General features: G+C 35.2%; 4 protein-coding genes across 7 annotated transcripts; 2 read left to right on the top strand and 2 right to left on the bottom strand.

The window, feature by feature from the left end:
* Positions 1-6: 6 nt before the first annotated feature.
* LOC104808516 (cytochrome b5) lies at positions 7-1157 on the bottom strand. The gene is made up of 3 exons (XM_019202256.1): positions 963-1157; positions 430-496; positions 7-310 (listed from the first exon to the last, which is right to left on the bottom strand). Exons 1-3 carry the CDS (start codon positions 1047-1049, stop codon positions 54-56), a joined length of 411 nt encoding a protein of 136 aa, XP_019057801.1. The 5' UTR covers positions 1050-1157; the 3' UTR covers positions 7-53.
* A 2045-nt stretch (positions 1158-3202) lies between these two features.
* LOC104808507 lies at positions 3203-4570 on the top strand. The gene is made up of 3 exons (XM_010534197.1): positions 3203-3585; positions 3696-3790; positions 4198-4570. The coding sequence occupies exons 1-3, from the start codon at positions 3264-3266 to the stop codon at positions 4504-4506; spliced, it is 726 nt and encodes a 241-aa protein (XP_010532499.1). The 5' UTR covers positions 3203-3263; the 3' UTR covers positions 4507-4570.
* A 728-nt stretch (positions 4571-5298) lies between these two features.
* On the bottom strand, positions 5299-5658 carry LOC109116338. Its single transcript, XM_019201565.1, has one exon. It carries the CDS (start codon positions 5656-5658, stop codon positions 5299-5301), a length of 360 nt encoding a protein of 119 aa, XP_019057110.1.
* A 1027-nt stretch (positions 5659-6685) lies between these two features.
* LOC104808490 lies at positions 6686-9094 on the top strand. Of its 4 annotated transcripts, none has more exons than XR_770963.2 (7): positions 6686-7193; positions 7289-7404; positions 7523-7620; positions 7876-8066; positions 8319-8371; positions 8460-8575; positions 8707-9094. XR_770963.2 is itself a non-coding variant. In XM_010534178.2 (6 exons), exons 1-6 carry the CDS (start codon positions 6722-6724, stop codon positions 8514-8516), a joined length of 993 nt encoding a protein of 330 aa, XP_010532480.1. In that variant the 5' UTR covers positions 6687-6721; the 3' UTR covers positions 8517-8663. The 4 variants fall into 4 exon arrangements, 1 of the variants encoding a protein (XP_010532480.1); XR_770962.2 differs by having other exon boundaries at positions 6687-7193; positions 7876-8072; positions 8712-9092; XR_770961.2 differs by having other exon boundaries at positions 6687-7193; positions 7876-8072; positions 8707-9091.
* The last annotated feature ends 1794 nt before the right edge of the window (positions 9095-10888 follow it).

The following is a 10888-nucleotide window of genomic DNA, read 5'->3' as shown; positions in this document are numbered from 1 at the left end:
CCCCCCCCCCCCCCCCAAAGCTCAAAAATTTTGCGGGGCGTGACAAGGAATTACTACTTCTTGCGCGAGTAGACCACACCAGCAGCTACAATGGAGATACCAGCAACGGCAGCAGGAACAGCCCAGTAGTGCTTCGCCATGTCCATAAGCTTCTCACCGAAATCTTTCGGCTGCTCTTTCTTGTAGATTTTAAGCTCGGGGATCTTCGGGGCAGTAGAAGGGTCGAGCTCTCCAATGCAGTACTGCTCCATGAGTTCCCTTGCGCTCTGGCTATGACCCGCATCTTCGAAATCATCCGTTGCATCCTTGCCTTTGAGAAGGAATGCATATTTCAGATCAGATGCAAACATTTCAACACTTGAAACTTCAAACCCAGAAGAAGATGATGATAACGGGAATAGTAATGGGAAAAGAATGAGATCAGATTACCAGTTGCAGCGACAAGCACATCATCTCCTCCAGGGTGCTCTTCCATATACGAAGTTACATCGTATACCTGACAGAAATTGTCAAAGGAAACATCCTTTTTCTCAACATCAGAGGCTTAAGTGGAAACCCATCAATCAAAGAATGAAAAGTTCAGAACTTTTCGCCTTGGAAACAATGAAAAGATTGCGAAAACTAACCATGGAAGAAGCAGCGGTGAATTCGAACAGGTATACCACTCCTCATGGTAACACACATCAATGGAAAAACAATAATATTTTTCTTGAATGCACTAACAACTCGAGAATTTCTTCATGGTAACACACATAAACGGAAATGACAACAAAACCCAGAGTTCTTCAAAGCCTCCATGGTCAACGAGAAATGAATGGATTTTAAACTCAAGTCAAATGGTGCTATCATCGTCTACAACCAAGGGGGAAATAGCGGATCTTGATGGTAGAAGCAAAAAACCCAGAAAAAAAATTTTAAAAAAGAAACGAACTTGGAGAGAGAGAGAGAGAGAGATGGAGGACCTTGCCATCGATGACGAGCCAGCAGTCGTCTTGCTTGTTGTGTTTCGCAGCTTCATCCATGGAGTATAGCTTCGTGAGGGTCGGCATTTTCTTTTTTAATTTTCTTTTTTCTCTTTAGGGCTTAGGGTATTGGACGAGACGATATCGCGCAGAGAGTGATTCGGTGTCTCTGAATGATTGAAGGAAGCAACAATGGCGCAGATGGAGAAGAACCCTACCCCATACGTCGTCGTCTTGGTGCCACAGTACGTTGATAGACTTCTGGGCTCCTTGATTGGTCCTGGGCTCATCCAAACTTGGCCCACGACCTTTTTTTTTTCTTTTACCTTTTTCCACGTTTTTTTAATTTAAATTAATAAATTCTATTTTATTTTCAATGTATTCGAAGATAAAATTAGCAGATTTATTATGGTTTTTCAGATTTTAGAGTTCGACCGATTTGGTCTATAAGAATAAGAATATGGGAATTTATTTGATTTGGTTTGGCTTGATGCAGTGATGACTATTTTTTGTATTTTTTTTAATTGAAAAAATACATTAAAGAGAAATGTATAGTTAATTGTTTCTAAACCAACAATAAATAAATAAAAAATCAATAATGGCAAAAATAGACCAGTAGTTAGTTAATTTGACTTTTCAGGATTAGAGTTAAAATAGTAAAACAAATATTTGTAGTAAAAAGAATAATATGATTACTATCACCACCCCATGCATGATTAGTTTTTTGTTGTCATTTTTATTCACTTCAAATTCGACAAACTATATAGAATTTGAGTAAAATTTCAAATGGATTGAAAAATTATATGAAAAAAAATCAAATATTATATATAATTTTTCAAAATCTAAAACATCTAATAAAAAATAAAAACATATCCGATGAAATCTAATAAAAATATTAATATGCAATGCGCTATTCTTTACGTTATTAGAATTTAGAAACACACCTTTTTTTCATTTTTAAGTTTTTTTTTATTTGTTAAACCATTTTTAAGTTTTTACTTTAGTTTTTGTTATATTTTATATTATAGTTTATTTTTTTTCTCGTTTCTAGAGATGGGACAAGACCACACCATCATAAAACATGGGTCCGGTCCAATGCCCTCACATTTTCCACGGCAAAGTTAAATTGTTGTCAACATTTATAATATATAATTATGTGTCCCGACGACCCAATACACACACACACACATATATATGTGTGTGTGTGAGTGAGAGAGAGAGTGAATATAAATAGTTAATTATGCTATTATTGGTAGCGTGCCGCTAATCAGAGATTATTATTATATGGTGGTAGATTTAATTAATATATAGTCACATCCGTTTTTTGTTTAAAGTTTATTTTATATACTCTTTTCGAGAAAATTCAATATCTTGTTGGTGAACTCTACGAAAATATGTAGCATGATTCATCGTACGTGATTGAATATTCAAATATGGTTAACAGCCAAAACATGTTATTACTATATGAGTTTACACCTTGTAATATATGCCGATATTAGAAAAGAAAAATCCACATCCGAATCATTATTAGGGTATTTCTTTTTCTTTATTAATCCCATTATTTATTATTATATTCCAAAAACCAAATTTTATTAGTTCACAATCAATAAAGTTTTCTTCTTTTATATTGGGTCCTACGGTTTTGATGATAACCACGTTCAAGTTCGAGAAGATGGACCACCCGATGTCATTACAATAACACCAAAATAGTTCGGACATCATTTATTTAAATCACAAAAAAAAGGCAATCAATAAGAGATTAAGTGACAAAGCAGAACTTTACATTGTTTCGGAAACCATCATATTTATTGTTATTACTTCAAAATTAATCAACTAAATCAAAATGCATTGGATAGTTTTTTGGTGTGTTAAGTTATCAATTGAATTTTTTGTATAATCCAAAAATTCACTAAAATTTTGGTCCAACTATATCTTATATAGCATCTAAAAAATCCGGATAAATAATCTTCTCCGCATTTTGATTTGAATCTGCGGTGAAAATATGTTTCATATGTTCTGTCACTCAAACTTGGGTCGATTAAATTTTGTATATAATAATAAATTGAACAATCGGAATTAAATCAAGCTAAACCCATCTCTAATACAAAAGTAACGTTATGGGAAAATAATTAATAAATACAAATTAATTAGTAAGGTAAAAAAGGATCTACCGAACTTGAGGATGGATCATCATTACCCATCATAACTCCTTTCATTTACTTTTCCACCTTCCTTCTTATATAATATTCCTCTCTCTCTCTCTCTTCTGTGGTTCGTAATCAGGAGAGAGAGAGAGAGAGGATGAACAAGACAGGAGGAGGGTTTTGTCTGAACAGGATAATAAGGGCTAACGTAAGAGTCCGATCGCCAACCATTCAAAGCGGCCATGAACCGAGCTCCACAGAAAACCATCAAAAACCCAAGATTCAAGACATGGGAGCAGGAGAGAAGGCGAGAAACACGGACGGTAATGACGGAAAATCAGGAGGAAGGAGAATAGCGGTGGTAGTGGATTCGAGTTCAGAAGCCAAGAACGCTTTGCTATGGACCCTCTCGCACTGTGTTCAAGAACACGACACAGTCGTTCTTCTCCATTTCCTAAAAGCAAAACCCTCTAAACCAGGTCAGCCAATTCTTCACACGTTTTGTAAATACCCTTCCACATATATATATATATATATATATATATATATTCAGGGTTATGTATATATATATATATGTACGGTCATGTAGTAACGGGAGAGACGTGTACGGACAAACGAAGAAGTTCAAGATCTCTTGAAAGGGTTTCAGCTCTAAAGAACATTTGTCTGCTCAAAAGACCTGAGGTTAGTCTCCTTCTATTTTCTATGAAAAAAATAAATAAAAATAAAAACAGAAACATGTGTTTGGATTTAAAATAATCGTACCTGTAAATTACAACAGAAATTTATTTGTAAAAAATATATATACTATATGGTCAATATATGTTAAAAAATGATAAATAGCGAAAATATTTTTTTTTAAAAATAATTTGCGAATCAGTTTCTACTCTTATATTTGTAGAAGATTTTTGCATACCAAGATTTAACAAAATATACCACCTAAAATCCCCCAAAAAATCTATTTAAAATTCGCATAAAATTCGATAGACAAGAGAAAATATACGTATACACGTATATATATTCTTCCATCTATATGTTAAAAATAATAAATATTATTTCGTAATTATCGGTAAATGGCGTTATTGGTATAGGTAAATACAGAGGGGGTGCTGGTGGAAGGTGAAGAGAAAGGGCCAAGCATAGTGGAAGAGGCGAGAGCACAAGGGGCGGGCTTACTGGTATTGGGCCAGAAGAAGAAGAAGAAGCGGCAGCAGTCGACCACGTGGCGGCTTCTGATGATTTGGGCCGGACAGGCCCGGCCCATTAACGGAAAGGGCTTCGTGGAGTACTGCATCAACCACTCTCACTGCATGGCCGTCGCCGTACGGAAGAAAAGCAAGACGCTCGGCGGCTACACCCTCACCACTAAACGCCACAAAGATTTCTGGCTTCTGGCCTAATTATTTATTCTTATTATTATTATTATTATTATTTAATCAGATGAAATTATTTCACCGTTTTTTATATGCCGTTTCCTTTATATTTTGTCATATGATTATGGGTGCATTGTTTCACTACTTGTGTTTTTTTTTCTTCTTTTTGCCTTGTGGTTGTCTGTATATATATAATTGACTTTTAATGTAATTAATTAAGGTGGTCTCTTCTGCTCTACTACATTTTGGAATTTCGTTATATTTAGTTCCAATTATTTTTAGATTAGTTTTTCCGTAAAAACTATATTTATTTAATTATACTTGTAATTTCATTATAAATAGATTAGTTTTCTTCATTTCGTAATTCCACTACAAAAATAAATTGGCTGTAACTTTCATTCCGTACCGTATGTATAACCTTTGACGATTATTGGAATAGTACACAAATCTAGATGGTGAAAGATCCAATGAAATTACATGCTTTCGTTTCAAAATATTTGTAGTTTTAGGTTGTTTTCAATGTTTCAAAATATTTGTCATTCTACATTTTCAAAATATTTTTTTACAATAGTTTTCAATTTTATCCCTATTAAATTTTAATAAATTATTAATGATAACTTTGTTTTTATTATTAAATGGGCGTATATACGACTTTTTTTTATCTTTTCTTAAAAAATGTAAAATAACCTAAAACAATAATTATTTTGAAACGGGGAGAGAGAGTATAAAAAAAAATCACCTAGAAGAATAAAAAACGTAAAAACAAACAAATCTCACGGAAATGTAGAATATAAGAATTGAAGAAAGTGAAAAAGCGTATCAGTGAGAGGTGGGATTAGGTTGAAGCATGGAAGGAAGAACCAGAGGAGACAACAGAGGAATCGGATCTTTGTTATTCTGATGACACGCCGAAACAAACGCCGCCGCCGCCGCCGGAGGAGGAACTCCGGCGAGCTCCGCCGTCGTCTCAGCCGACGAGCGTGAGGAAAGAGAATATGAAAACGACGACGTGTTGGTGGAAGGCTTGGGTGGTAGAAGAAGACGACAAGGTGCTTTTCTCTGAAGCCGACAACTCAGAGTCCGTTTGAAAATGCAGTAATCGTCTTTGTGAAAACTTGTCTTAAAGCCCGGAAAATGATCTCCTCCTCCACCTCCACGGCCCGATGACGAATCCTCCATTGATGCCGATCCTGTTCTTGTTTGTTTTTATTGGTTACAGAGCTCGTTGTCGCGTGCCCTTTTAGGGTTTTGCCTCAGAGAAGAAGAAGAAGAAAAAGGTGATGAAAGAATTGCATGAAATATTGTACGGATAACAAGCACAAAAAGGGAGAATACATATATATATATATATATATATATATATATATGTGTGTGTGTATGGAAGGTGGTGGTCAAAGGTGGACATATATACGGTTTGAGAATACCGTATCCGCGTATGATTTGTTACGGACAAGAATATATCGTTATAAGGAATGTCAGGTTACATCATTATTAGAAACACTGTTTTGTAACTCTTATCATAAACTGCGTCGTCATCTTTCCTCTTTTAGACTCTTAATCAGTTGACACATCGATTACCTAAAGAATGTCTCTCAGAATTTAAGGATGTCCAAACACAATGGAGGGATCGATATAAACATATATGGTTTATAATATGTCGAGACATTATACTTAAAAATTAAAATACGGATATGGCAAAATATAAAAAATACAATAGAACTACATGTTATGGTTTGATATTATTGTTATAAAGATATCTATAAGAATGTACTCACGTAAATGTGTATGTTATTTTCTAAATTTATCATGAATTTAACTTGGTAGTTTCTATTTCTAATGGGTACACTGTAAAGTATTTGTATTATATTATCATTATGTAAAGCATGTGTATCAAAATTCTTTGCTTAAAGCAAATTATGAAACTGAGAGCTACTAAAGTATAATTTGCGGGGACTAACTAGATGTTGGTTTTTAAAAAATTTATAATAAAACTAAAAAAAAAAAGAATTAAAAGAGATTAATTAATTAATTATTCGTGGAATTCTCCATCGTGGGAAAATAATTATAGTGAATACAAAATTTCGGAGGGGGTCTTTTTGAGAGATTTCAAAAGTACAGGGCATTTTTGTAGATTTGTGTATAGGTTGGGGAAATTTGTTGAGAATTTCCCCTACGGTTTAATACAAAATCGTCTTTTAATTCGTCAAACGTAAGTGCAAATCGAAGAGAGGGAGAGATTACAATGGAGGATCTGTGGAAGAGAGCGAAAAACTTCGCGGAGGAAGCAGCGAAGAAATCTCAGACCCTAACCTTACCTTCTTCTTCGACGACCTTCGCCAATCTCGTCGCCGAGACCGCGAAGAAATCCAAGGAACTCGCTCTCGAGGCCTCGAAGAAAGCCGATCAGCTCAAGGTCTCCGATCTTGTCGCCGAGACGGCGAAGAAATCGAAGGAGTTCGCTGCCGAAGCTTCTAAGAAGGCGGATCAACTCAAAGCTGCCGCGTTGAAACAAGCTGATCAGATCCATAACATCAAGTCGATCGCCGACATTATCCCTCCTAAGCTTGCTTCCTTTGGATCCGGATCCGGATCCGGGTCCGGGTCCGGGTCCGCCTTCTCGGATTCTGAGCTTCTAAGGTTCGGCATTACGGATGATCTTCGCGAGTTCGTCAAAGGATTGACCTCTGCGACGTTTCAGGCTTTCCCCGTCCAAGGTAATTTCGGTTTTCTCTCTTCCTATTCTTATGATTTTTCGTTTCGCATTGGGGCTCTGCGGTGTTTTCGGTGTTGAATGTGGAAATGTGGATAGATGAACCTGAAACCAAACCAGAAGTTTCTGATGCGCCGACAACACCGTCGAATGTCCGGAAGGATCTGTCGGAGTGGCAGGAGAGACATGCCACCCTCGTTCTGGCATCCGTTAAGGTATAGTAAATGCTATCTATCTGTTGGTTTACGGACGTGGTCATCATTTCTGGTTTTACTTTCGAACTCAGCTTCAATTGATGTCATCTATGTTTCTGGGTTCTCGTATATGGTGCAGCAAATCTCGAAGTTGAGATACGAATTGTGTCCGCGAGTCATGAAAGAAAAGAGGTTCTGGAGGATATACTTTACACTAGTGAGCACTCATATTTCACCGTAAGACTTTCCAATCTCTTTCCTAAACCCAAGTTTTACCCTTTATTAGACTCTTGATTTAGATTGAGAATTCGTGCATTGAACGGATAGGGATCTATCATAGGAGAGTACCTGAATGGTATGCCAATTAGCTGAAGAAATGAGTAGTCGACCTTCATGTTTTATCGATACGATATTCCATTGCCATTATCATCGATTAAGCTGAAAACAACATGGACTCTTAGTTGGCTTGTGAATTGCAATGATATTACTCAGATATGAGAAGAAGTACATGGAGGAACTTAAGATCAAAGCGGAGTCTAAAGATGAAGCAGCGAAGAAAACCCTAATGGTAGGAGAGACAGAAGCTGTGGAAAAGAATGTGAAGAGAACATCTACTTCATCATCATCAGCCGAGCAGGATCTGGATTCATTCCTCTTGGGAGATCTTGAAGATAGCGATGGAGGTCCTGGTCAGTTCTTCATTTCTCTTTTCCTTAGCTTTAGCTGCAACTTTGAGACTGTTCTTCCCAAATTTCCGCAACATGGGTCTGAGCATTTGAATCTCTTGGAGCCTACTCACCAAATTTGTAGACTGCACGATCAATATCTCAGAGAAGCCAATGGATTTTCTGTATTCAATCCACCGTATCTCGTGCCCTTTTTAGTGTTTTAGGGGTTAGGATCTCTCATTTCCGATTTTCTGTATGATCTTGTAGATGATTACGGTGATGAAAGCCTGGATGATGATTTTGGCAAGATCGGGAACTCCGTAAGCCTTCCGATACTTCCCTTTCCTGCATTCTTCTGTAGGAAAGCGGTTCATACCGATAAAAAAAAACTTGTTCATGTGTTTGCAGGACGATGAAGACGGGAAGCATTCTACGAAAACAACAAACGCAAGCGCGGCAAACTAGGATTATATAACACCATATTGCGAATTTTCCGGTGATATGATCGTAATATAGATGAAACGGTGAGTGATTCTCCCATCTCATCGAAGTGTATATGAGATTTGTGTCTATTGCCGCATTCAAGATATTGGATTCATTCGTTTTGTTTAACTGTATAAAAAAGAAATATTGACGTCGTACGGCTTCTAAACAGAGCAGGACTCTGACTCTTGAATCCGCCAAACGTGTCCGAGGGTCTGATCAGGGACAAAAGTGGTCTATTGGACTTCCCAAGGCTCAAATCAATACCGATTGCAATATAATAAGCCCAAGCCTGGTTTGGATCCTGAGCCTGTAGATTTTATTGGCCCACTACTCTCCGTCGACTCTTGAATCCGCCAAATGAATCCGGGGGTCTGATCAGCGACAAGGTCTATTGGGATTGATAAGGCCCAGTATTGATTACAATGCAATAAACCGAAGCCTGATTTGGATCCTAGGCCTGTAGGTTCTGCGCTAAGGGCCCCTCTCTCTCTCATTATGCTGTATATTAATTAATTTCTTTAATTTTAAAAATTATTATATTATCACGATTGTTTTATCTTGACTATATATTTCGCGTTATAGATTCAATAAAAATAAATTGATGATGCTGAGTCTTCGAAAAAAAAAAACATTAGAAACTTTAATATAAAACCAGATATACGAACTATTAGGAATTTGATTCTTTGGATATTTTAGTGGAGAAGGCTGAGAGTGGGGTGATGAATGATGATAGAAAACAACAAAGATTATGGATCGATTTGCTATGTCTGAAAATAATCTCTTATGGGACAGTTCTGCACTTCCGCTCCGCTGTCGTGCCTAAACGTCGTGGGTTTAATAATTCAATATTGTTTTATAATACTAGATACTTAATATTTTAAACATTTGTAATTAAAAACAAAAAACAAAACGACGTCGATGCTTATCTTTTAGTCCAAATACTCTGCGCATCGCATGAATCTTCATTTTTTTTTTGTTGGTCACCATTCACCAAAATAACTAAAGATTACCACGAGAGACTGCTACTATGATTTTTATATTTCAATTTTTTTTATCCATTTTATCACGAAATTTAATTAGATTTAAGTTTTATCTAAATTTGGTTTGTATGCAAGTTTATTAAAAAATGTAATTAATTTTTAAAACTATAAGTTATTATATGATCAATATCATTCACAAGATCCGGATAGAAAGAATGAATAATGATTGAATTTGACCTCTCCTTTTACGTTCGCCCCGTTGGATAAAGATGGCGAAAAGTACCATAAAGAACATGGAAATGGAATTGAGTGGACCCTACACATGTTTTTCTCCTCATAATATAAAGTTTAATCTCTAATACTGTTTTCTAATTAAACCGTGATTATTTTGGTGAAGTGAATATGTTAAATTCTAATTTATTTAAAAAATTCAGTTTCTTACAGTTTTTAATTTCATTATAATTAACTGGCTTGAGATTCTTCATATTTAAAAAAATTATATCATATATTTGTAAATTAAATTAATTTCCAAAAATATTTATTATGAGATTGTTTTAGATTTTGCATCTTAAATGCTTAATCTTGTCAAAGGCCTCGTCACTATCCCAATCGCTTATTCCCACGTCAGCGTCTGGTTCTTGCCTTCCAAGACCCGGGGCCCATCGGACGGTTATCATTTCATCTCTTCTGAGAATCGGACGGTTCTTATCTGTCGTTCTAGACTCTTCGAAGTTCGAAGAGAAAGCGAGTGGAATTTCATTTTATTTAGGCACAATTCCATTAAGAACACCGTAATTTTCCCTCTCTACCCTTTTTTAATCCAATAAACTTTATACTTCGTGTGTATATATAATAATAAAATATATATACTTTAAAAAATTAGTAAATAAAATCTTGAATAAAAAAATTGACTATTCAATATTGACATGACATTCTAATCATCAACTCTAAAATAATTAATAATATTAATTAATAAAAAATATAATAATTAATAAAAATAAAAAATACTTGTACATATTTATATATATATATCATACACATATATATATGTATTATGTTATGTATATATATATGTATATATTTATATAATTAACTTTTTCTTTAAGATTTTATTTGTCAATTATTAAAAATATAAGTATTTTATTATTATATATATATATGGAATATAAAGTTTAATAGGATAAAAAAAGTATATGGTTAAAATTTCGACGAATTAAAAATATTGGGTTTTTAATAGAATTGTACCTTTTATTTATTATCAATTTTCTTTTATCTGAGGTTAACCAGGGTTAAAATTTAACCATCAGGTTACACAGGTGGGGTTAAAGGTCAGTGTAAGTGGAGAGAGAAAGGCGGAGGCCGGAGGGAAAG

Source organism: Tarenaya hassleriana, unplaced genomic scaffold, assembly GCF_000463585.1.
Source record: "Tarenaya hassleriana unplaced genomic scaffold, ASM46358v1 Cleome1, whole genome shotgun sequence".
In the NCBI taxonomy this organism is placed as follows: Eukaryota; Viridiplantae; Streptophyta; class Magnoliopsida; order Brassicales; family Cleomaceae; genus Tarenaya; species Tarenaya hassleriana.
Note: the sequence above shows the minus strand (reverse complement) of the source record. Positions and strands in the feature narration are given on the sequence as shown.